Source organism: Camellia sinensis, chromosome 10 (assembly GCF_055761805.1).
Source record: "Camellia sinensis isolate YWXY chromosome 10, ASM5576180v1, whole genome shotgun sequence".
Lineage (NCBI taxonomy): Eukaryota > Viridiplantae > Streptophyta > Magnoliopsida > Ericales > Theaceae > Camellia > Camellia sinensis.
In genome coordinates, this window is record NC_138970.1 from 48,053,704 (window position 1) to 48,076,554 (window position 22,851).

A 22,851-nucleotide genomic window follows, 5' to 3' on the forward strand; every position below is an offset into this window, starting at 1 on the left:
ATATATATAGAGAGAGAGAGAGAGAGAGAGAGAGAGAGAGAGAGAGAGAGAGACCTGGGCTATACAGAGGTGAGAGGTGAGCGTGAGTGAAAGGTATGAAGTCTGAGGAAAAAGAGAGGTGAGGGGAAGAGGTCAGTGGCCTCCTGACATTTTGGTCTAGTCAATATAGACCAGTTGTTTTAATCAATAGAGACTAGTTGTTTTATTATATTGATGAATCTAACTAGAATTAATTTTAAATTAGAGTTAATTCTAAATTGGTTACAACTGTTACTTAATTTTTTTTTCTTTTTTTTTGAACTCATGTTTTGTGCACCATACAATGTTCACGTTTTTATTTTTTCTATTTATTTGTTCACATTAATTTTTTTATTAAAAGTTTAATATATGTCAAAAAAAAAAAACTCAAGATTAAAATAAATATATATCATTTAGTTGAAAAAATGGGTTAAAAGTGTTCTTATATATCAAAATTTTGATTAAAATGTGACAAATTAAGGTTAAAAGAGTCAAAAAATATATAAAATTGAGTTTCAGAGGGATTGCTAATGATTTTTAAAATTTCACAGTCGCGACACCCGATTCCCGATACGTACCGGCCGATACTACCGATACCGATACTCCGCGATCGATACCGTTACACTACTCGATACCGCGATTTAAAACCATGCTCCTACATCATATATGGAGTGCTAAGTCTTGGTGGTTTGTGTTGTTATGTTTATCAATGGTATGCTAGTTCTGATATGGGCTGACATACTAGCCATGTACGCCATGTGGATGATGATGCTATACTTAACAAATGTTTGGAAGCTCAACTTCACTCATGCTGCTGCAATTATCAATGTGTTTTGGGGTTTGATGGCAATTATGGTCTTGCCCATACAATTCCTTGTTGATGCCTTCATGGGTAGCTACTGGATGCTTCTCATCTCCAGCTTTTCCTATAGTGCTGTGAGTGTCTCTTCTTCCTCCCTATTGTGATGTTTTTTTCTTTCTTTTTTTGGTTAGTCCAAAAAGGGTAGAAGGGAGCGATTAAGACATTGCTTTGTGGGGATCCTAACACACTCTGTTAAGATGGGCTAAATCATAGCCTAACCTCAACCCAACCGTGGGCATAGTGGTAAAGGTGTTAGTGACCAGAGATTGAATCACGTGACCCATCCATAATTGCTGAGGAGAAACTCATAATTTTTGAAGGTATAACTATCAATAACTCTTAATAATTGAATTTAATTCTGATCAAACTTTATTAAAAATAAGTCTTAATAAATAGTCATTAAAAATAATTTTTTGTAACAATTTTTTACATGCGCTACTAAAAATTGATAATTAGTGACTTTTTTTGTCACGATTTTTATAAATTATCACTAAAACTTATAATTAGTGACGTTTTCCTGTAACGAAATTTTCAAACTGTTGCTGAAAGTTAAAAATTAGTAATTTTTTTATGACGATTTTGTTAAACTGTCGCTAAAACTTATTAAGTGACATTTTTTGTGAAAATTTTTAAATGGTTGTTGAAAATTAACAATTAATGACTTTTTTTTAATGATATTTGACGAAAGATACCATTAATTATTATAGAACTTATTGAACAATAAGTTCACCTATTAAGATTTACATGTGAATCTTCCAATTTTTTATTCACTTTACTTGAGAATAGGCCCCCAACCACCACTCTTGGTGGTCAACTGTGATGCTATAATCTCCACAAAGGTCCCAACCATGTTACAAAAAATAGTGATTTTGGGTATCATATTTTAGAAGTAATAATTTTAAAAAAAGGTAAATAAATACAGCCACGTTATGTGGCAAATAGGATCAATTTCAGTGATAAGTAATGTCAATTTCAATAATAAATAGATATTTATATTATAAGATAAATGAGATCCATTTTAGTCCTAAGTAATATCAATTCTAATAATAAATAAAACCACTAAAATTAGTTTATTTTTCCAAAAGCCCATTTAAATTTTTGTTGCCGATTTTAACCATAACCAAACAATAATGACTGGAATTTTTACATATCCAAATCTAATGATTAGGAGCAGTTTTAGGTATATGGTACCTAAAAACCCTTTTTTGTGCCAAACAAAATCTTCTATAAGAGGCAAACACACACAACTTTTTTTTTTTTGCATGCAGGGTTTTGGATTCCTAACAATGTCAACACCTCCAGTGCTCGCCAAGGCCACAGGCACCTGCAGTCTATACGAGCCCGAATGCATTGGCGAGGGACAAAAAATACTCTTCTACGCAGCACTAGTTCTAATAGCCCTGGGACTATCTGGTCACCTAATTTCACTAACCACATTCATGACCGAGCAAGTCACAGAAGAGGTCGTTGAAAACATCAGTACGCGCTCGTGCATCACCATGTTTGTGGCCTCATACATGGCAATCTTTGTCGTTATAGGCGGAGTTGTGGCGATTTCATATATAAGGATATGGTCAATTCGGTTTGGCATACCCGCTATTTGTACGGTGGTGGCGACACTGATATTCTTGAGTGGTTCGGGTTCGTATAATTGTGTTAAACCACGCGGGAGCTCGCTGACTACTGTGTTTAGAGTGCTTGTGGCTGCAACCTCTAAGATGTTTTGTAAGTGCCCAGAAGAGGCTGATGGGCTCTATGAAACCCGTGATGATAATGTTGATGATGTTGATTTGGTGCCTCATTCCCGTCGCCTAAGGTCTCTCTCTCTCTCTCTACTTGTTCAAATTAAAATATTCAACCGTTACATTTACAATTTCAATTATTTAATTATTTATGAGAAATGATTTACTAATAAAAAAAAATTTTAAAAATGATGTGGGAATGTCGTTTTTAAGATTATGAGTTTAAATAGTGAATATTTTAATTTGAGATTAAAAAAATTACAAAAAAAAATCACATGATTTTGTATATGTTATTTGTGTTTAAGGTATTCGGTGCCATTTTTTGTTTTTTTTTAAACCAACCTTTCCATGTCACATCCATTATCTAAATTTATAATTTAACAATTTCATTTTTTTAATTTTGATTTGATCTAAATTGGTCTAATTTCATACTGGCATTTAAATCATTAGCGAGATATTAATAAGATTCATTTCTAATTCCTACAGGATGGCATTTGTTACTTTGGTTCTCAACATTTTGAATTTCTTCTTTTTATTTCAAGAAATATGCATTTCGTGTAATTTTAATTTCTAAAGTTTCATTTTTATCAATTTTATTCCTAAATACTTTAAAGTTGTGCAATGTCTTCTCTAAATATGGCATGTGTCTTATTTTTGTTTTTAAAATTTTAGTTTTGTCAATTTCGTCCCTAAATATTGTAAAGCTATGCTTCATTCTCTCCATCAAAGTTACCAAAATGACAGTATTAGACATAACATTTTTATTTTATCGTGTTTGTTTTTAAAATCAACCTTGTCATTCATTTTTCATAAACAAATTTGATAAATAAAATTGCTACAATTAATGAATATACCTAATTTTTTTCATAAATAATATATATGAAAAATTATAAAATGAATCGTTCGGATTATTTAAACAGGCCCATGATAAGTTGCACGGACCCTAACTTTGAGCTTGACATAACCCGACGCGTACATTTAAAGCCTAGAATCGCCTTTCTAATCCATATTATGTTTGAAATGCAGGTGTCTAGACAAGGCTGCAATTATATTACCGACAAAACCTCTAGAAGAACAACAGAAGAAGAGATGGAAACTCTGCAGAGTCACAGAAGTAGAAGAAACTAAACTCACCATACGAATGATCCCCTTGTGCATGACTTTCATTTTCTGCGGCGTGTATCTTCCATCGGCAACACATACTTCATCGTGCAAGCAAACCACATGAACCACAAGCTCGGCAAAATCTCAATCCCCATCGTCATCCTTCTATGGTTCCACGACCAAGGCAAGCAACATTTCGCCAATCTCTACTACAAGCTCGCCAACAAGCTAGGCGGGTCAGGGGCACGACACTATGCTCCTCTCATAGGCATCGCTGTGTCAATGGTTTTCGCAATTCTAAGTTGCATTACTGCTGCCAAAGTTGAGACAAGAAGGCTAAATGCGGTGAGGACACACGGTTTAATCGACAAGCCAGAGGATAGAATTCCAATGAGCGTGTTCTGGTTGCTTCCACAGTTTGTACTCATCGGTGCCCTTAATGGGATTCTTGAAAACAGCATTGTCGCAATCTTGATCGATCAGGTTGGGTTGGAATTTCAAGTTTATTTCAAAATAAAAATCTTTCAGACAGTCACTATATACCTCTCGTCTTCAATAAGTGTTGTGTTTTTATAAGGATTTAGCTTCTCTCCATGTTTACTTATAAGTTCTCATCTATTCTTTTGAACAGGTTGGTCCATCAATGAGAGCATACACGATCCATTTTGGTATCGGTGTGGGGGGGTTGGGGAGTATAGGGAGTGTTCTATCAGTGTATGTAGCAGGGAAGGTGAGTGAAAGAGGAGGAAAACAGAGTTGGTTTCAGGACACATTGAACCATAGTCGGCTTCATAAGTATTATTGGACACTGGCTTGGTTGAGTGCTGTGAATCTTGGTTTATACATTGTGACGGCACTTTTCTACCGTTTTAGAAAATCAGAATTGGAAGATCCTCAATCAGAATTGGAAGATGAGGATGCTCCCAATTACCAGAACATGAATGCTCCTTTTAAAGACAATGCTCGATGTTGTTGTTAGGTGGCACAGAATTTTCTGTTTTCAAAATTTATTAGGTCACGTATATTGTTTTCTGTTAATTATCATATTTGCAGTGTGAGAATTAATGTGAGTGTTATATGATTTATATGATGTCATAGAATTCTGAGAACATTGATAGTTGAATAAATTTCCTTGTATATGTAGAGTTTTTGACTATTTAGTCGGTTGGTAATTTGATTGTGATTGGAGATTGCAATAACATGTGATCAGGTACATTGGTAGAGTGGAAGAATCCCAGGTTTCATATTAAATTAATAATTTGAATTGTATTTTTCAATTTTATGCAAAGATCATTAATGGAAAACACACTGCTGGAAAATTTACTTTTAGCGGCGTTTACGAAAAACGTCGCTAATTCTTTTTATGACGTTTAGTACCAAACGCCGATAACGCGGCCGTCGCTATAACTTTATGACGTTTGAAAAACGTCGTTATATTAGTATAGGCGGCGTTTTTTAAAACGCCGCCAAATATCCTACTAAACGTAGTATGACGTCACTATGACATTTAGCGACGTTTTTAAAAACGCCGTCATAAACATTTATACATTTTTAAAATCTAGCCGTTGAGGTGGGATTAGTGACGTTTTTTAAACGCCGCCATAGCCCTTTTTTAATTTTACATGATTGAACAAACCTGTCAAACTAATAATTGATGTTTATTAAAATAATAAACTAAACTTGAAAACAAAATTAAAAATACCTTTTTTTATTTCATAATTTAATTAATATAAAATATGCTGTTGAGCTGTTTATTTATTCACATTCCAATTTGTACAAAACCATAAAGCACGTCGACATAGCAAAAAAAATCAAAATTGTTAGGTTTTTATTCTTGGCAACCCCGTTTGACAAAACTCCTTTCAGATGTATTTATTTTCGCACTTTTATTTCAGTGAGGCTATGAGTTTATTAGATGCGAATCCAAACCCAAATCGAACCATGCAGAGAAGTTTGTGATGTTAATGCTTTCAAGATTGCCACTTCGCTGATTATTACGGGGGTCGAGCTGCCCGGTCAGCTCGCGGCCGAAGCAAAATGTAAAATTGCATTCAAAATTGCATGTCCGTCGTTGCTCGCTCGAGCCAAGGAATTCTCGCTCGAGCTAGGGCTTGCTCGCTCGAGCCAAGGAATGCGCGCTCGAGCCAAGGATTGCGTCCATACAAAAACCTGAAAGAGTGTATTCCTCGCTCGAGCCAAGGATCCGTCGCTCGAGCCAAGGCACTAGTAGAAATCATGAAAAATACACTGCTCGCTCGAGCCAGAAAAGCTTCGCTCGAGCGAACCTCAGAATCCGGATTTCTCAAGAAGTTTGTTTTCTTCCCAATCTTGGATTACTTTTGGTTCTCTATAAATACTTGGTTTTCTCCCAAAACTAAGGAATTGATTGAAGTCCTCCAGATCTTCTTTTTGGTTCTTAAAGTTTATATCTGGGGATATTTTGTTTGTTTTCTTTGATGTTTTTATTGAGTCTTCAACTCCTGATTTAAAGAGAGTACATCAAAGGTTTGTTTGTTATACACAAAAGAGAGAGTTATTCTTCAGTTGTGGATTCTGAAGAATTCGAGCCTGAAGCTTTGGTGGAATCCGGAGTGGCTCATCAGAAAGACAATTCCGTGGTGAAGATGGGGTTGGAAGAGGCACATAGAGGTTGGTTCAATTAGGCGTTGTGGATTCGCTAGGTAATTGAGAGTATACCTGTGTAATTCCTTTAAATCTTCTTAGTGGATTGTTTTGTGGCTGTTGCCCGTGGTTGTTTTATCACAGTTGGAGGTGTCCAATTGTGGTTTTTTCCACGTTAAATCGTTGTGTCTCTTTGTCTTGATTGTTTGATTGGGATTGTTATATTCTGCTTAAAATTGATACATAATCACAAATCAACATCTAGGGGATTTCTAGATTTTTCAAAAATAACCTGCAAATTCCTCTTACATCTGGATATTTTACTAAATACAAAATAAAAAAATTCTAACAAGATTTCAATTTTGGGTCTGCTGAAAAAAAAAAAAAAAAAAAAGTTGCAAATTCCTCTTACATCTTGAATCAGCTCTTTCCTTCAGCAAAATTATCCTTTTGACCTACAGATAAATAAATAATTGTTGCAAATTATAATCTTTTTAAAGAAAATCTAGAACAAAGCAATAAATTGTATCAAAAGCATGAACAAAGCAATAAATAATTGTTGCAAATTATAATCTTTTCCGCTTATACTTGCTTTATCAGATTCAAAGTAAAGGTGAAACAGGAAGCTGGAGAAAAACCATTCCAAGGCGTTTGAAAACGTCTTTTGATTCTTGAAACGGCGCCGTTTCAATTACAGAAAAAGAAGACGTTTATAAAACGCCATTAAATATTAGAAACAATGGCGTTTTAAGAAATGCCGTTAAAAAAACGCCACCTAACCCCATATTTGCTGTAGTGAATGTACCAGTAACAAAACAGACAAGTACAAAACTGACGACTTACCAATGCCAACAATCTGTTATTATCTCTGCAACCATTGGATCAATCTCCTCTATAATGTCTAGGTGTCTATTTTGAAATCCAACAGCTCCAACAACCGGCATTGAGTTCATCCCAGTCCATGGCACACGTAAAGTTGCCAACTCCCACAACATCACACCAAAGCTGTACACATCGGACCTGCAAACCAGTCCGCAATTATTTTATCAGCAAGACTTGCATGAAACATTAAAAAATGAATTAAACTCTCTAGCATGGCTTTCAAGTCTAATACAAAAAATAAACCTACTTCTCATTGGATGGTTCATTTTTCAAAACCTCAGGGGCCATCCATTCCGCCTGCAGTTCAATGGCACAACTTCAGTATAATTGATATAATATAACATTCTATCCTGACATCAATTACCGTTCCAGCAGTAGATTTTGAAGACAGGAAAGTATTGTGCTTCATTCGTGATAAGCCAAAATCACAAACCTGTAGAGACAACAATAAATTAGAGAAGTTTCAAAAAAACACCCTTAAGCATGAAAAAGTCTAGATCTTAGTAAAAGAGACGAAGTCCATGGTGAGTCACGGCATTGTTAACTACGCATTTTCTAGATTACATTAAATACAGCAACAATTGGATAATCAATGAAGGAATGGGAGATTTCAAATGCCAAGTTCTAATTTCAACAAACCTTAACAACCCAGTTTTTATCAACAAGAAGGTTTGGAGTCTTAAGATCTCGATACACAATAATAGGATGGCTTGTGTGCAAATAATTCATCCCCTTGGCCTGCAAGCAATTAGTAAACTTACTTAAACCAACCAAACTAGATAGCAGAAACGGAAGGCAACACCATTCAACATTCTCCAACTCATACAACATCAAGAGCCATCCGCAGTCGCTTCTTTTCATCGAGTTGATTATTTGGTCGATGCAGCAGCTTGTATAAACTTCCCCTGCATACAAATAAACGGGGCTGAGAAACACCAAATTGAACAAACAAATAGTTAATTGAGGCTGAAATCAAATTCTATTTTCCTGCATGGACAATGATAAAATTAACTGAAATTTTTTTCAGGTGAAATATCTTCTTCTAAAAATCAACCCACAAAAAACTTAAATTAAAATAAATTATTTTCTTCTTTAGACATAAAAGCTTGGCAATATTTATACCCAATTGTCATTTCTTATTATTATGTAAGAATGATAGTGTGAAACTATGTTACCATTAAAAATATGAAGGCAAACATTTGATGAAAACGGAACAAAAGCATCAATTCTTGAAACAATAAGTTCTAACAAGACTTTAAAGTAAACATCAACCTTGGAAGATACTCTGTCAATATAGAAAGATTTGGTGGATGAGTGACTGCTCACATGAAAAGAACAACATTAGGATGTCTCAACCTCAACATGATTTCAACCTGCACAAAGCAAACAAGCAGTCGTCTAGTTCAATTCTTAAAAAGACAACCACTTGGATCATTAATAACAGCACATGATGCAAGATGTCAGATTTGGTACTTCGCATTTGAATTGAACAAGTGCATCGCCTGATATATCTTGGTCCATGAACTTCTTCACAGCAACTTCCTGTCATGGAATCACATTTTACACCAGATAGAGAGTCGTAAACTATAATTTCTGTAAGCAACTATTGACAAAAGGTTCGATCAAATTCACTAATGCATCTAAAATATAACTTACAGTGCCATTCCAAGCAAAACAGATCCTTCACTTGTAGCATCAGAAAGTAATGGATGTGTCGTATTAATGACTGTAGAACCCAACTCTAGTCGTTCTGCCGTCAAATCCTCAATAGAGTGCTTTTGTTTGCTGTCATAATGAGCACCATTAAAGGACTCCACTCTGGTTGAGGGTATAATCAACAGTTTATTGTTTGACAAGAATATATCTGGATAATCTTGAGCCCCATCACCCACTTTTTCCCCATTTAACAGACGTATTTTTTCATGCATTTCCATTTCTCTGAGATCACGAGGATTCATATCCAGAAGAAAATCGGGAGGTTGTGATGCACCACTCTCCAACAAAACTGCATGAAGTTTCTGAGCAAATTGTGGGTTTTTTGCTGCACTGATGACGTACTTGGAAACATCTTTAACTTTCATCTTTTGTGCTTGTGACCCCTTCCCACTAGTGCCTGACAATTCTGCATGTGATCTACATAGTGCAGGAAGAAGCTTCCCAAACTCATTCTCAAACATCTGGGTTTGATTTTCTTTATCAAGATCAGGTGAAACTGCCACCGTCCCAGTTCCTTCTTCAAGCATCGGACAGAAATTGTTGGTAGTTTCAGCATAATCTGCACTGCTCCTCGTATCTAACCCAGAATTTTGAAGATGATCACTGGGAACCTCAGCAGGAATTAGCGTGCCCGGAGCACCCATTAGATCAATAATGTATTCACTACATCAAATCAATAATCAGCCATATCATTACCAAGTGTTCTGTTCAAAACATTTAAAGCCATAACAATTCTTTCTGTAAGACACTGAAAACAAATTGAAGGAAGGATGAAAGATGAAAGAGCAAAAAACACACAGCATTCACCTTGAAGATCAACTCCATTTCTAAATAAAAATCCAGCTACTAAAATATATACTACCACTGTCCCATTTTTTTCTAAAATCAAGTGCAATTTTATGATTGGTCTAATTTACAATTTTATTGAGATTTAAGCTGAGGACTCTCAATTTTATGATTGGTCTGATTTACAATTTTATACTACAAGTATCAAGTAAATCAAGCATCTGAGTGACAATTTTATATTACAAGTATAAAGTAAATCAAGGTATTGTCAGTGAAATTTGTGCTGACTCTCAATTTTCTAATTGGTCTGAATGACAATTTTAGACTAGCTACTCTTTTCAAATTGATCTAATTATATTCTTCATATTCTTTGATGCTTGAAAAGGTGTTCAAAATTAATTTCACATACTAATGAGACAAACACAAACTTAGGATCTGAATGCTTTTTTGCATGTAAACTAAAAACATCATTCGAGGATTTATTACAAAATTTACATGATATTATAGAACTAATAAGATGAACACCAATTATGGATTTAGATGGAAAGATTTTTTTTTTCTTTCTATTTCCTTATTTTAGGTCTCCTTAATTTTCTTTTCCTTTTTATTTTTTAATATTTCATAAATGACAACAACAAAAATCCACGTACATTACCACTAGTGTATATATATATAGAGTATAGAAGTGTTGCTTACCAAACTAATGATCTTAGGTTCAAGTCCTTTTCACGGCCTCAATATTTAATTTTTTATATTCTCTTAGAGAAATAAGGGACACCTGGTATAAGAAGGCGGCTTGGACGCCAAGTGACTTGTTCACTTTATATATATTATAGATATATGAGCATACCATAAATCTTTGATCTACATGGATGAGTAGAAACAACAAATAACTAAACTTCATTATCTAATATTTATTCATCACAAATGGTCTATATTACTGATACAAAACAAATGTGAGAGATTTTAGAATGAGAAAACATATCCTTAGCAATTATTTTTCTACTCCGGGTGGAACTATTTGATATCCATACCTTATATTAAGCAGATCAAATCATTAAATCCCTCTTCAGTTCTCTTCATTAATACTCCTCTTGTACTTCTTGAATCCCACTTGTGTGCATCCCCAGTCTCCCACCATTAGCATCCGCTCCGCCTCCTGATTCAGAAAAATAACACACAACTTGGTGGCACACTTCCAAGCCAAATTAGATATCGATAAATAACTAGATCAGCTAAGATTTTGACAATCAACTTATTACAGTATGCACCAGCATGAAACTGAGTAGAGTGACAGGCTGAACTATAATTCTGAAACATCATACGAAAAGTCTCCAAATATGTTGGGTACCAAGATGTCCCACTTGCTACAAAAAGCTTAACAAGCCATCTGTCATCGCATGAACAAAAGAAAAAACTAGCAAAATAAGTTTCAAGCCACTAAAACAAAAGCAGAAATTGATTCAAAATCAGCAGCATAACTCAGATAGCTTAAAAGTTCTTTTTCTTAATGTTGGACAATGAACTTTTACATTCAATAGATGATGGCATAATCAGACGTACATTACGAACTTACAATTCTTGTCATCCACAAATTTCCATGTTAGGCTCTGTAAAAAGAGCAGCAAATGATTGCAGCATTTTCCAACTTAAGATATATGACCCCACCTAACACTAATTATAGACTCGACAAGGCAACAAAATCATACAATCCTAGTTTCCAACAAGTGAATTAGGCAGTATGAGTCTGCGTATGAGGAGCATAAAGTTTTGAAGACCTTACTCGAATGAAATCGGTGAGGACGCATGAAGGCAGGATCTTGGGTGGCTTGTAAAACGTGAGCTCGACTAACTCCCTCATCTTGTCAGGGGTCTGCGGCAACAATATGGTAGCAGCCTCATCTATACTCTTGACTATTAGTAAAAGTCTAAACAATCTAAAATAGATTCTTAAAATAAAAAATAAAGAACTCAGATAAACTCTATCAAACATAGACATACATGTGACGACGTCGGTCCATGAAGGTCCCAGGGTGGTCTGAGTAAGCACAGGAGATGAAGGAGATGGTTTCGCCGAGAAAAGGCCATCCAAGAGTGTCTAAAGGAAGTGGGATTGGCGATCTTCTACAACTCCTCCTCTTCTACAATTTGAGTACCTGTTGCAACTGTGATTAAAGCAGTGTAAAGCAGCCCAATAATGAGCAAGCATAAAAAAAATCATACTGCATGTTCCACCCCTTACTAACTAATCTGACAAACTTAAACTCTCAAAACCTGATCCTCCATGCGATTACTGGAAATTCCTAGGAAAATAGTAAATTAAATTTTAACTCTTAACTCCTACAATTCATGTTCTTTTTGTTTCAACAAGCAAAAAAACTCCATGATTTAAAAAATAATAATAAAATAATTTCAAATCAGCCAAAACTTGTTGGCTGCTAGATTCTTGGCTATTTGGGAGCCAAAATCGTGAGAAACCTAACATCATATTTTAATAAATTTGTATCATTGTCATTGGCTCAAATATAAGGACTGGAAGTGTCACCATCGATGTCACATCCGACCCTATATACTTGTGCATCATCTTCCAATAACTATCCTTTTCCTTCGAGAAAATAATGATTTCAGCATGCATAAAATAAAGAAATTTGAATGTAGGTGACTTTCAATAGCATGGCAACCTAAGATATACACAAGTAATCAAAAGAAAGAGAAAGTTCTTATGGAGACCATTGCCTCCTCTCTAATTGCAAATATGAGACTAGATATCTAACAAGGCAAATCCTCATACTGACAAAAAAATTGAACTTGCAATTATTCCACTACACACTGACAAAACAGTACAGTAAATTACCAAACTGGGATACCTGCGATCCCAGATACAGAGGATTATATATATGCCATTATAGTTGATATAGGTTGAAGTAATTTTTCCAGAACAAGACTTGTTTGTCAGGACTGTAAACTCATGTTGTGGTGATGTTATAAAGCAACAAGCAATTCTACATTTAAGACAAATATACAGACCAGCTTACTTGCGGGCCAATATTTAATCTTCACAAGGCTTTTTATATATATATACGTTCTATCTAAAATTTTGATAATGTAAAAATACTTTCAGTAAAAAAGCTTCACATCTTGAGAGAAAGAGAATAACACACAACTCACCTCCTGCTTCCATCTTCCTCTCTGAGCTTCCTCTTCAGCATCATCTTTGCCTCCCTCAGGATTAATTACTTCCATCCCCTCATAACCAAGCATTCTGGATGCAAGAAGAAAAAAATAGGCATTCATTGAATCATTACAGACTAAGATTCTTGATACAAAACATCAATTGCTTAATAACCTACATGACGAAGATTATAATGATGTCCCACATAGATTTCCATACAAAGAGATAAGACTTCAAATGCACATGACATTCAAACCACCAATAACAGCCTCGTGTGAGTTACTAACAAGTTTACATGATGAAATAAAATTTTGAATGGTGTTGATCAAGTCTCCAAAAGTGAGCATATGACGCATAAAGAATCAATTTATTGTATTATGATGAAATGCAGGAAGAAAAAGCTGTATCCTTCATCTTCCCCCTTATACGGGCAGCAGAAAAAGATGAATGACCAACTGGAGCTATCAATTCACTATTTTTCTCCTTTTTACATGTCGTTAGGCTTCTTTAGTACACTTTTGCTGAAGTATGAGATCATTAAGCATTTTCTAAATCAATTAACAATATATAACCCGCATAAGGCACACAAGAAGTTTTGGTTCTCTCAAATAATGTTCTATTTTTTGAAATATTTCCTTCTGTTTCACATTCCAATTTTGTAATATTCTTATTTTCATTTCAATGATGTTTCTGCTAATTTTTTCAATGGCAACTATAAAGAAAATGGAATAATAATAATCAAAACTCTACTAAAAATGTTAATCAAGGAAAGCCCTTTCAAGTGGATCGGCATATTATACATGTAATAAAGACCACTAGTTTTGGCCAAGAAAATGTGTCATATACTAACCAAATTGAATGGATGATAACTCTAAAATATCACATTTATCAATTTCTTTTTCAGAATAGTTGCAAGTACTAACATGATCAATAGCTTGTAAGATCTCCTAGGTTCCTTCTATCAAATGTTAGAAGACAGGACAGTAATTATGTGATTTCAGAATAACTTGAATCTCAAATGAATGAATGCTAGAACTGAAATAACAGCAAAATCAAGCGCATGAAAAAAGAAAACAATCCAGATTTATATTCTTTAATATTTTTTTCCCAGTTTTCTCAGCAACCAAACAAAGATAAGGCAATGAAACAGATCATATACAACTCATTGGTGAAAAACAATTACTGAAACAGAGCACATACAACTCATCAATCACTGAGAGAGTGAGAGAGAGAGAGAGAGAGAGAGAGAGAGAGAGACGGGAAGGAGGAGCTTCAGAGAGAGAGAGAGACAGTGGAGCTCACCTTAGTAGACGATGGTGCAGATGGTGGAGACCGATCTGAATCTCTGCAATGAAATCACTGAGATGAAATCGCTCTGAATCTCTGTGATGAAATCATTGAGATGAATCTCTGAATCGCTCTGATAAGGGTTTAGAGAGGGTTGAGAGAGATAGAGAGAAAGAGAGACAGTGGAGCTCACCTTCGTTGGTTCTCGCTACCTCGCTCTAAGAATGAACAAGCGGTGGAGCTTCGAAATCGCTCTGAGATTTATTAGAGAGAGAGAGAGCGCTCCAGATTTGGGTCTTAGCTGAGTCTTAGATTCAAAATTAGGGTTTGAAAAGAGGGGGACACCAAGCGCGTGAGGCACAACACATTTGAAGGCGTTTTTCATATTATAAAACGGCGTCGTTTTGTTAAATAAATAGGTGACGTTTTATAAACGTCGTTAAATATTAAAAAAGTGACGTTTTAAAATGCGTCGTTAAAAAAACGCCGCCTAAACCCTTTTTTCCTGTAGTGACAATTAAATTAATCCTTTAATAATAGCAATATGATTTCATCATATTTGTTTGCAAAGTAATGGAAGACGAGTATAATTTTGAAAACATCCCGTTCATAATTTTTAAGAAAATTTTGATAAATATGTAACTACTAACCAAATCGATTATCAAAATAAAACTTATGATTGACCCACAAGAAATGGACTGCACAAAAAAAAAAAATTCAAACGATGAAAAAGAGTTGCTTCTTGTGAAACGTATGGACCAAATGAAGTCAATGGTCTTTCATTATACTATTTGCATATAAACAAACAAACAAAAGACTAATAAGAAAGAAAGTAAACGCAGCTTATGGCGAGGTTTCTTTGAAATCACTTGGAAGAGGAGATAAGTTTTCTTTGAAGTTGGCTGGCTGCTCAGAAAATTGTCGTTCAACTATATACTATATGCAGTAATATTCACAATTTTTTCATTTTTATTTTTTTTTGGGGGGAGGGGTAACAAGCGCATCCAAAGTTTTACTTCAATCTCTGTCCATGCAGTCTCCTATCTCACACATACGAGTACACGGACTGAGGAGCAAAAAGTTCTCTCTACCTCAAATTAGTGTGCTTGGCTATTTGTGGAGGTAAGATTGTATTACTATTGATTAGTTACTGAATTTAAACAAGATTACTCTCAGAATTCTTTCTAGTTCTTGACTCTGCATATGCACTTGAAAAGCTCTGTTTAACTCAATTTACTCTGTTCTTCAAATTGCACACTAGTTCTTTTGAAATTCTACTTTTGGGCTTCCCTTGAACTGTTCTTATTCTTCTTCTAAACCTGCTTTTGCAGAAAGTGAGAGTGGAAAAGACAACGCATAAATGGCAACCTTTGTGAGGATTACAGGTAATTGACCTGGTCTTTGACTTCTAGTTCTATATCCAAAGTATTATCAATTGTTGTTAGCTTTGTTTAAAGATTAAGCTCATATAATTTTCATATGTGTAGACCGTCTTCCATCCGAGTCTTGACTATAATTTTCCCTCATTTTCCAGCTACCCAAACAGCCTTTAATGAAAACGTCTAAACTTCAAAACCCCAACCAATTGGCACACATAACTCTTTTTCTTTCTTTCATTTTTTTTTTTTTTTAATAAAGATTGGGTAGACGAGTCTTTGTTAATTACAACTGTTTGGCATTTAGCGCTGAAAAAAAAGGGTGGGAATTTACAGTCCGGTGGATTTTTCAACAAAAAAATTCACATGTATGGAAAAATTTATAATAATGTTTTATTAATATTTATAAAGTTTATCATTAATTTTAGAGAATTACATTGAATTGTATTTTGTTCAAATCAATAATCTATACGAAGGTATTCTAGTCCAAAAACAAAAATGCTTGGGACCTCTAATTAGAGGTGCCACTAGTGATGTGGCAATGAGTCCCACCCGCTGCCACTGTCTGTGTCTGTTTTTTTTTTTTTTTCACCTTATTAGAGGTGTGTTTAGAGCGAAGTATACACGTAACAATCTTACCAAAAATACAATAGGTCAAATGTGATTGGTTATCAAAAAATCAGTGACATTTAGGCATCTAATGATGCTTGGACATGTATATTTTTAGTAAAATTATTAGTAAGAATTTATATGGATGTAGCATTGATCTCAATTAAATTATGTAAGACAACTTTGTTTCTTACATCTTCTCTAATTTAGAAAGTGGGTCTAGAAAAGTAGTATTGTATATCATTTGCCTCTATAAAAATAGCATGTACATGTTATTTATTATTATTAGGACTAATTACGTTAGTTCCGAAATTATGCATTTTATCACACTTTAATCTTTAATTTTTAAATTTTATCTATTTAATTTGCAAATTATAAAATGCGATTTTAAATAGTCCAAAAGCTCACACAGTCAAAATTGATTAATGCGAGTTGGGTATTTTCAAAACATAGTCCTCTGTTCACAATATATATATATATATGCACACATAGTCCACAAATTATGCATTTGCACCCCCAAAATATGCACTTTATTGCATTTTCTCCTCAAAGTATACACATTATTGCATTTTTCTCCCCAATCTTTAAAAAAAAAATAATAATAATAATAATTAAAAAAAAAGGGGGTAATATTCAAAAAATGCCCCATCTCCTTTTAATCAATTTAGACCATATGGATACTAGAAACCATTTAAATTCACATTTTATAGCTTCATGACTAACAAATTGATATAAAAAATAATAAATAAATAAAATTTGGTCACTACAGTGCAACAAAGCGCATATACTATCAGGTAATCAAGTAAAAAATCCATTTATGTATATCATTTTTCTTATACTTAATATAATTTTGCGGTTATCCTCTTATTTAAAACAATGATAGTGTTGATATGGGCTGACATATTGGCTGGGTACGCGATGTGGGTGATGATGACTTACTTAACGAATGTTTGGAAGATCACTTTGACGCACGCTACTGGAATTATAAACATTTGGGGAGGCATAGCTTCCATAATGCCGCTAGGCTTTGCCTTCCTTGTCGATATGTTCATCGGACACTATGCAATGCTGCTGTTCTCCAGCATCGCCTATTGTATTGTGAGTAATATCTCTGTGAAATTTCTCTGTTTTTTTGGCTTGTTTCTGAGTTTGATGTTGCTTTTGAGTTGAAATTATTTGCGACTGCTCTTTTTAGCTCTTGTGATTGTCACACCACCTAAGGCTTTATTAAGCTGGTAGATATAATAGATTTTTAATTTTCATTATAACTGAGAAATTTTTAATCTCAAACGCCAACCATCAAACCTATAAGACAATAGCATGGACTACATTAAGGCCAATTCCATACTGGATTAATTTTGTGCAGCAGCTAATGCTCAGAATTGTTTGGATAGCTTCAAGATTTGGTTGTTATGAAACTTGCAACAATTCTTTTCAGATAATATATATATATATATATATATATATAAAGTAACAGGATAAAATACATATGTAGTTGGTAAAGTATATGTTTTGTTTCACTTTGGTCATCCAAGTTTTAATTTTATCAACTTCATTCTTAAAAAATTTAGTTTGAGTGAAATTGGTTAAATTTCAAATGGACTGTCAAAATTGTATAGGTAGTTATAATCAAATTCATATATAGCCCCTAAAATATGAATTTCGTGTCACTTTGGTCCCCAAAAATTTTAAATTTGTTACTTTGATCCCCAAACACTGATGAAGAAGACAAATATTGAGAATTTGAATTTTTATGAACCAAAGTGACACAAATGCATATTTCAAGAACCATAAGTGAATTTTATAATTATTTGGTTTAACGATTTAAATGTTCTCTAATTGAAACAATTTCACCTAAATTAGAAATTTCAAACAAAAAAATTGACACAAATATGACAAGTATTACATCAATTTGGACAGTTAAAGTTCAATAATAATTAGAAAACCAACAGTTACCAAGCATAAACTTTTGAGAAAAAATAAATAGCTACATACAACCGTAAGTGAAACAACTTAAATTGTGCCAAAGCTATATAGAACACATGATTTTATAGGTAGATTTTATGCAAAATAATTATAATAACATGATTGAGTGCAGGGGTTGGGCTTTCTATCCATGTCAACACCACCAGTCCTCTCTAAATCCACAGACACTTGCAGTGCTTACAAACCAGAATGCATAGGTCACACACAAAAAGCCCTCTTCTACACTGCCTTATCTCTCATAGCCGTGGGAATCTCCGGCCACACGGTCTCTCTACCACCATTTTTCACAGCACAAACAACAGCTAGCAATGACAGACACGGGACGAAAACTTCTATGGCAAATTGTGGGCATCTTCGGCATCATCCTCGTGCCCATAATTGGAGGCATTGCACTTCCATATATAAAGCAATGGTCTGTTAGGTTTGGAATTCCAGCAATGTGTAGTATGGTTGCAACACTATTGTTCTTGAGTGGGTCCTGTTCATATAAGTATGATAAGCCACAGGGGAGTCCATTAACAACTGTGTTCAGAGTTTTTGTAGCCTCTGTTTGCAAGATGTGTCAACCACTTCCTAGTGATGGAAATGAGCTTTGTAAGAAAAATAGCACTGATGCTAAGTTGATGCCTCACCCTGGTAGCCTCAGGTTTTGAGACTTTTCCTTTGGCTAAATTACACTATACCCCTTTTTGTTTAGTTATTTCTTCTTTTTTTAATTTTGGCTCTTGAAATTTTTTTCTCCACTTTTTTTCTCAATTTACTCTTAAAGTTAAATTTTATTCAAAATTAGATTTAAAAAAATGATACAATAACTGTCAAATGACATAAAATATATTATTATATTAGAGTTTGTGTTTGAGAAAGAGATGAGAGTTATATATAACAAATATTTTTATGGCGCATGATTGTTAATGTGTCATTTTCTGTTTAATGTTGAATATAAATTAACTTTTAGAGTAAATTGAAAAAAAATTGAAACATGAAAAAACAAAATAAAAAAAATGGTCAAACATAAAGGGCAAAGTGTAAATTACCCCTTTCCTTTTCTATCTTAATCTTTTGTCCTTGAACTTCAGAAAAGAACACCAACTTCAAAACTGCTAATTCATCAAATTTGTATACTGACTTATTTTTTTTATTGGAAAGGCACTAAATTCTTGATGAATTGTCTTCATGATTTGGACCAGGTGCTTAGACAAGGCAGCGATCATATTGGCAAACAAAACTCGAGAAGAACAAGAGAAAACCAGATGGAGACTCTGTAGAGTCACAGAAGTTGAAGAAACCAAAATCGGATTCGAATAATCCCAACGTGGCTAACTTTCATCGCCTGCGGTATCATAACTTCCATAGGAAACACCTTCTTTCTTGAGCAAGCAAAACACATGAACCGCAAGCTTGGACGTTTAAACCTCCCTCTCCCAATCCTCCTAATGTTCTACGACTTTTCAAAATCTCAATTCGCCAAATTATACTTCACTTTAACAAAATACCTCCGTGAAGCAGGACTCAAGCACTATGCTCCCCCAATTGGCATTGCAGCATCAATGACATTTGCGATCCTAACTTGCATTATTGCAGCAAGTGTGGAAACGCGAAGGCTAAGTGTGATTAGAAAACACGGTTTACATGACAAGCCTGATGAGAGAATCCCAATGAGCATGTTTTGGTTGCTTCCACAGTTTTTACTCCTTGGGGCGCTTGATGGGGTTGCTGAGAATGGGATTATGAGTTTTTTCAAAGATCAGGGTCCGCCATCGATGAGGGACTATTTCGTGTTATTCACTAGAGGAGTGATTGGATTGGGAATGATTGGTAATGTCGTTTTTGTATCTGTGGTGGGAAAGGTGAAGCCAAGTTGGTTAAAGGATACATTGAATATGAGTCGATTAGACAAGTACTACTGGACACTGGCAGTGTTGAGTGCTGTGAATCTTGTGATGTATGTTTTGGTAGCAACATGGTTTTCGTACAGGGGATGTGCAGACAATGATGGCGAGGAAGCGCCTGAAGTTGGAGGAGCTGTGACGCCGTATGATGATAATAAGTAGGGTTGCTGCTGCTGTTAGTTTTTTTTTTTTTTGCCAATTTAGTGGCTTTTTTTACACAAATAGATCAAAGATTCAGAGACAACCCTCTGGCATAAAGTGGGTCTCAAAATCTATGTAAGAAGTGTTGGGAGAAAACAAAACAAAGGGCCAATTCGAAATATCCAAATCCGACACAAAAATAACGGAAGTAGTTTATTCTCCCTCTCTGTGTGAACCTATTAGGAAACAATTTAATAGAACACAATATATTCTGAAAATAATCTGAAAATGATGATCCAACAATCACACAAGGCAACAATAATTTTTTAACGTGGAAAACCTTCCCGATGTGGAAAAGAAAAATCACGGGATCGTAGTCCACCAAATATCTCCACTATCAACAAATAATGGGTATATAAGAGTTCTCTCTAAATATAACTAGAGGCAAACAATCAAGAACAACTTACAACTAAGCTTTCTTAGTAACCAAAGATCAAAATACAAAGTTTAGGAAAGATCTCACCAAAACGGGTACTGTTCATGGGCCAAAAACCAGCAATAGAATACTCCAAATCTGATCTCCACTGTCCAGAATTTAGAGTCTTGAGTTGTGAACTCGCCTACCAAATTTCAGCTCAATCGGACCACAGATGCTTGTTGATCAGATAGCTTGATCACTGTTGGACAGAATTTCTGCATGTGGAGAAGTGGTTTAGAAATACTCTTCTGATCCTAGGGGACGCTCATGATCCACTGATAGTCACCTGAAAAGGAATAAACACTCCGGTGGGGGGTGCCGGAATTAGCACTCCGACAGACAAGTCAGTCTCAACACTCAAGATTACTTATATTCTAAATTAAGCACAACAATTCTCCCATACCTTTCTTAGTCTGTTGTTCCTTTATTTATACTCGTTTCCTGGGCCTCGGGGCCAGGTCCACTTTTCACTGATTATCCTTTTATTTACTCGGCTCTAGGGATGTAAGAAAAATCGAAAAAACCGACCAAACCGATTGAACCGGACCAAACCGACTATATTTGGTCTGTTTTTTAATAAGAATCGGTCTGTGCGGTTTTAAAATTTGAATTTTTTCGGTTTTCGGTTCGGTATCGGTTTAAGTACCTTGTGCACCGATCTAAACCGAAACCGACCGCTTCAACATATATTGTATTTATAATATATATATATATATATATAATCTAATAATCTAATGATATTAATAAGTATAATAAATTATTAACCTTAATTAATTAACATTATCATGTTTATAACCTAAGTTTGTAAACTCTTATTATATATAATTTTAACTCTAACTCATTATTCTTGAAACCTTAGGGTGTGTTTGGTAACGTTTACGTTTTCAGTTTATATTTACAAAAATTTTATAAACTGGTTTTTGTTTATTTTTAGAAAAACATAAACTATAAACGCGTTTGATAATTAACAAAATGTTTAAAAAAATTTAAAAATATAAAAAAGAGTAAGAAATGGCAAGTGATGACAAGTGGCGGCGGAAGACGGTGGTGACAAGTGGTGACGGTGGGTGGTGGGTAGCTAGTGGTGGCGGGTGGCGGGTGGTAGCGAGTGGGTGGTGGTGGGTGGCGGATGGCGGGTGGTGGTGGCGGGTGGGTGGGTGACGGTGGCGGGTGGTGGGTGGTAGCGAGTGGGTGGTGGGTGGTAGTGGTGGCAGGTGGGTGGCGGATGACGGGTGGTGGTGGGTGGTGGGTGGTGACGGGTGGGTAGTGGGTGGTAATGGTAGGTAGGTAGGTGACGGTGGCGGGTGGTGGGTGGTAGCGAGTGGGTGGTGGTGGCAGGTGGATGGCAGATGACAGGTGGTGGTGGTGGTTGGTGGGTGGGTAGGTGGGTGGGTGGCGGTGGTGAGTGGTAGCAAGTGGGTGGTGGTGGTGGTGGTGGCAGGTGGGTGGCGGATGGCGGATGGTGGGTGGTAGCGGGTAGATGGCGAGTGGTGGTGGTGGTGGATGGGTGAGTGACGGTGACGGGTGGTAGATGGTAGCGAATGGGTGGTGGTAGTGGTGGTGGTGGGTGGTGGTGGCAGGTGGGTGGTGGGTGATGATGGTGGTGGTAGTAGTGGTGGTGGTGGTGGTAGTGGGGAGGTGGGTGACGATGGCGGGTAGTAGGTGGTAGCGGAGGGGTGGTGGTGGTGGTGGTAATGGCAGGTGGGTGGAGAGTGAGTGGTGGGTGGTGGTGGGTGGTGGGTAGTGGTTAGTGGTGGCGGGTCGGTGACAAGTGGCTGGTGGTGGTGGGTGGCTGGTGGTGGATGGTGGTGGCAGGTGGGTGGTGAGTGGTGGTGGCAAGTAGATGGCAATTGGTGGTGGCGGGCGGCGGATGGTAGTGGTGGGTGGTGGCGGGTGGTGGCGGGTGGATGGCAGGTGGGTGGCGGGTGGTGGTGGTGGTAGCGGCGGCGAGGGGTGGGTGGTGGTGGCTAGTGGGTGGCAGGTGGGTGGTGTCTGGTGGGTGGCTGGTGGGTAGTGGTGGCGGGTGGTGGGTGGTGGTGGGAGGTGGGTGGTGAGTGGTGGTGGCAGGTGGTAGTGGGAGGTGGGTGGTGGCTAGTGTTGGGTGGTAAAAAAAAAAAAAACTGAAAACTCAAAATGAAAACACATTTTTTGTGTTTACATTTTTTGGCCAAATTTATAAAC

The 22,851-nt window shown here is 35.9% G+C and overlaps 3 protein-coding genes and 1 long non-coding RNA gene across 12 annotated transcripts; 2 read left to right on the forward strand and 2 right to left on the reverse strand.

The window, feature by feature from the left end:
• The first annotated feature begins 689 nt into the window (after window positions 1–689).
• Window positions 690–4,222, forward strand: LOC114307521 (protein NRT1/ PTR FAMILY 5.5). 4 transcript variants are annotated; one of them, XR_014341984.1, is made up of 4 exons: window positions 692–910; window positions 1,012–1,200; window positions 2,149–2,696; window positions 3,649–4,222. XR_014341984.1 is itself a non-coding variant. In XM_082891330.1 (3 exons), the coding sequence occupies exons 1-3, from the start codon at window positions 718–720 to the stop codon at window positions 3,848–3,850; spliced, it is 987 nt and encodes a 328-aa protein (XP_082747456.1). In that variant the 5' UTR covers window positions 690–717; the 3' UTR covers window positions 3,851–4,221. The 4 variants fall into 4 exon arrangements, 1 of the variants encoding a protein (XP_082747456.1); XM_082891330.1 differs by lacking the exon at window positions 1,012–1,200 and having other exon boundaries at window positions 690–954; window positions 3,649–4,221; XR_014341983.1 differs by having other exon boundaries at window positions 698–1,200; window positions 3,649–3,805.
• Window positions 4,223–6,638: 2,416 nt separating this feature from the next.
• On the reverse strand, window positions 6,639–9,784 carry LOC145801092 (serine/threonine-protein kinase EDR1-like). 3 transcript variants are annotated; one of them, XM_082891331.1, is made up of 9 exons: window positions 8,887–8,996; window positions 8,704–8,772; window positions 8,557–8,603; window positions 8,057–8,135; window positions 7,870–7,968; window positions 7,595–7,663; window positions 7,478–7,527; window positions 7,192–7,368; window positions 6,639–6,803 (listed from the first exon to the last, which is right to left on the reverse strand). In XM_082891331.1, exons 2-9 carry the CDS (start codon window positions 8,749–8,751, stop codon window positions 6,791–6,793), a joined length of 582 nt encoding a protein of 193 aa, XP_082747457.1. In that variant the 5' UTR covers window positions 8,752–8,772; window positions 8,887–8,996; the 3' UTR covers window positions 6,639–6,790. The 3 variants fall into 3 exon arrangements, 1 of the variants encoding a protein (XP_082747457.1); XR_014341986.1 differs by lacking the exons at window positions 6,639–6,803; window positions 7,192–7,368; window positions 7,478–7,527; window positions 7,595–7,663; window positions 7,870–7,968 and having other exon boundaries at window positions 8,887–9,784; XR_014341987.1 differs by lacking the exons at window positions 6,639–6,803; window positions 7,192–7,368; window positions 7,478–7,527; window positions 7,595–7,663; window positions 7,870–7,968 and having other exon boundaries at window positions 8,097–8,135; window positions 8,503–8,603; window positions 8,887–9,783.
• A 1,298-nt stretch (window positions 9,785–11,082) lies between these two features.
• LOC114292588 (uncharacterized) lies at window positions 11,083–14,698 on the reverse strand. 2 transcript variants are annotated; one of them, XR_014343241.1, is made up of 5 exons: window positions 14,385–14,698; window positions 14,207–14,287; window positions 12,901–12,994; window positions 11,734–11,888; window positions 11,083–11,634 (listed from the first exon to the last, which is right to left on the reverse strand). It is a non-coding gene; the product is annotated as an uncharacterized LOC114292588 (long non-coding RNA). The 2 variants fall into 2 exon arrangements; XR_014343240.1 differs by having other exon boundaries at window positions 14,207–14,698.
• Window positions 14,699–15,019: 321 nt separating this feature from the next.
• Window positions 15,020–20,464, forward strand: LOC114267511 (protein NRT1/ PTR FAMILY 5.5). 3 transcript variants are annotated; one of them, XM_082891333.1, is made up of 6 exons: window positions 15,020–15,136; window positions 15,228–15,313; window positions 15,523–15,576; window positions 17,060–17,274; window positions 18,275–18,808; window positions 19,350–20,353. In XM_082891333.1, the coding sequence occupies exons 3-5, from the start codon at window positions 15,552–15,554 to the stop codon at window positions 18,581–18,583; spliced, it is 549 nt and encodes a 182-aa protein (XP_082747459.1). In that variant the 5' UTR covers window positions 15,020–15,136; window positions 15,228–15,313; window positions 15,523–15,551; the 3' UTR covers window positions 18,584–18,808; window positions 19,350–20,353. The 3 variants fall into 3 exon arrangements, 2 of the variants coding, with proteins under 2 accessions (XP_082747459.1, XP_082747458.1); XM_082891332.1 differs by lacking the exon at window positions 15,020–15,136 and having other exon boundaries at window positions 15,143–15,313; XR_014341988.1 differs by lacking the exons at window positions 15,020–15,136; window positions 18,275–18,808 and having other exon boundaries at window positions 15,143–15,313; window positions 19,350–20,464.
• Window positions 20,465–22,851: the final 2,387 nt, after the last annotated feature.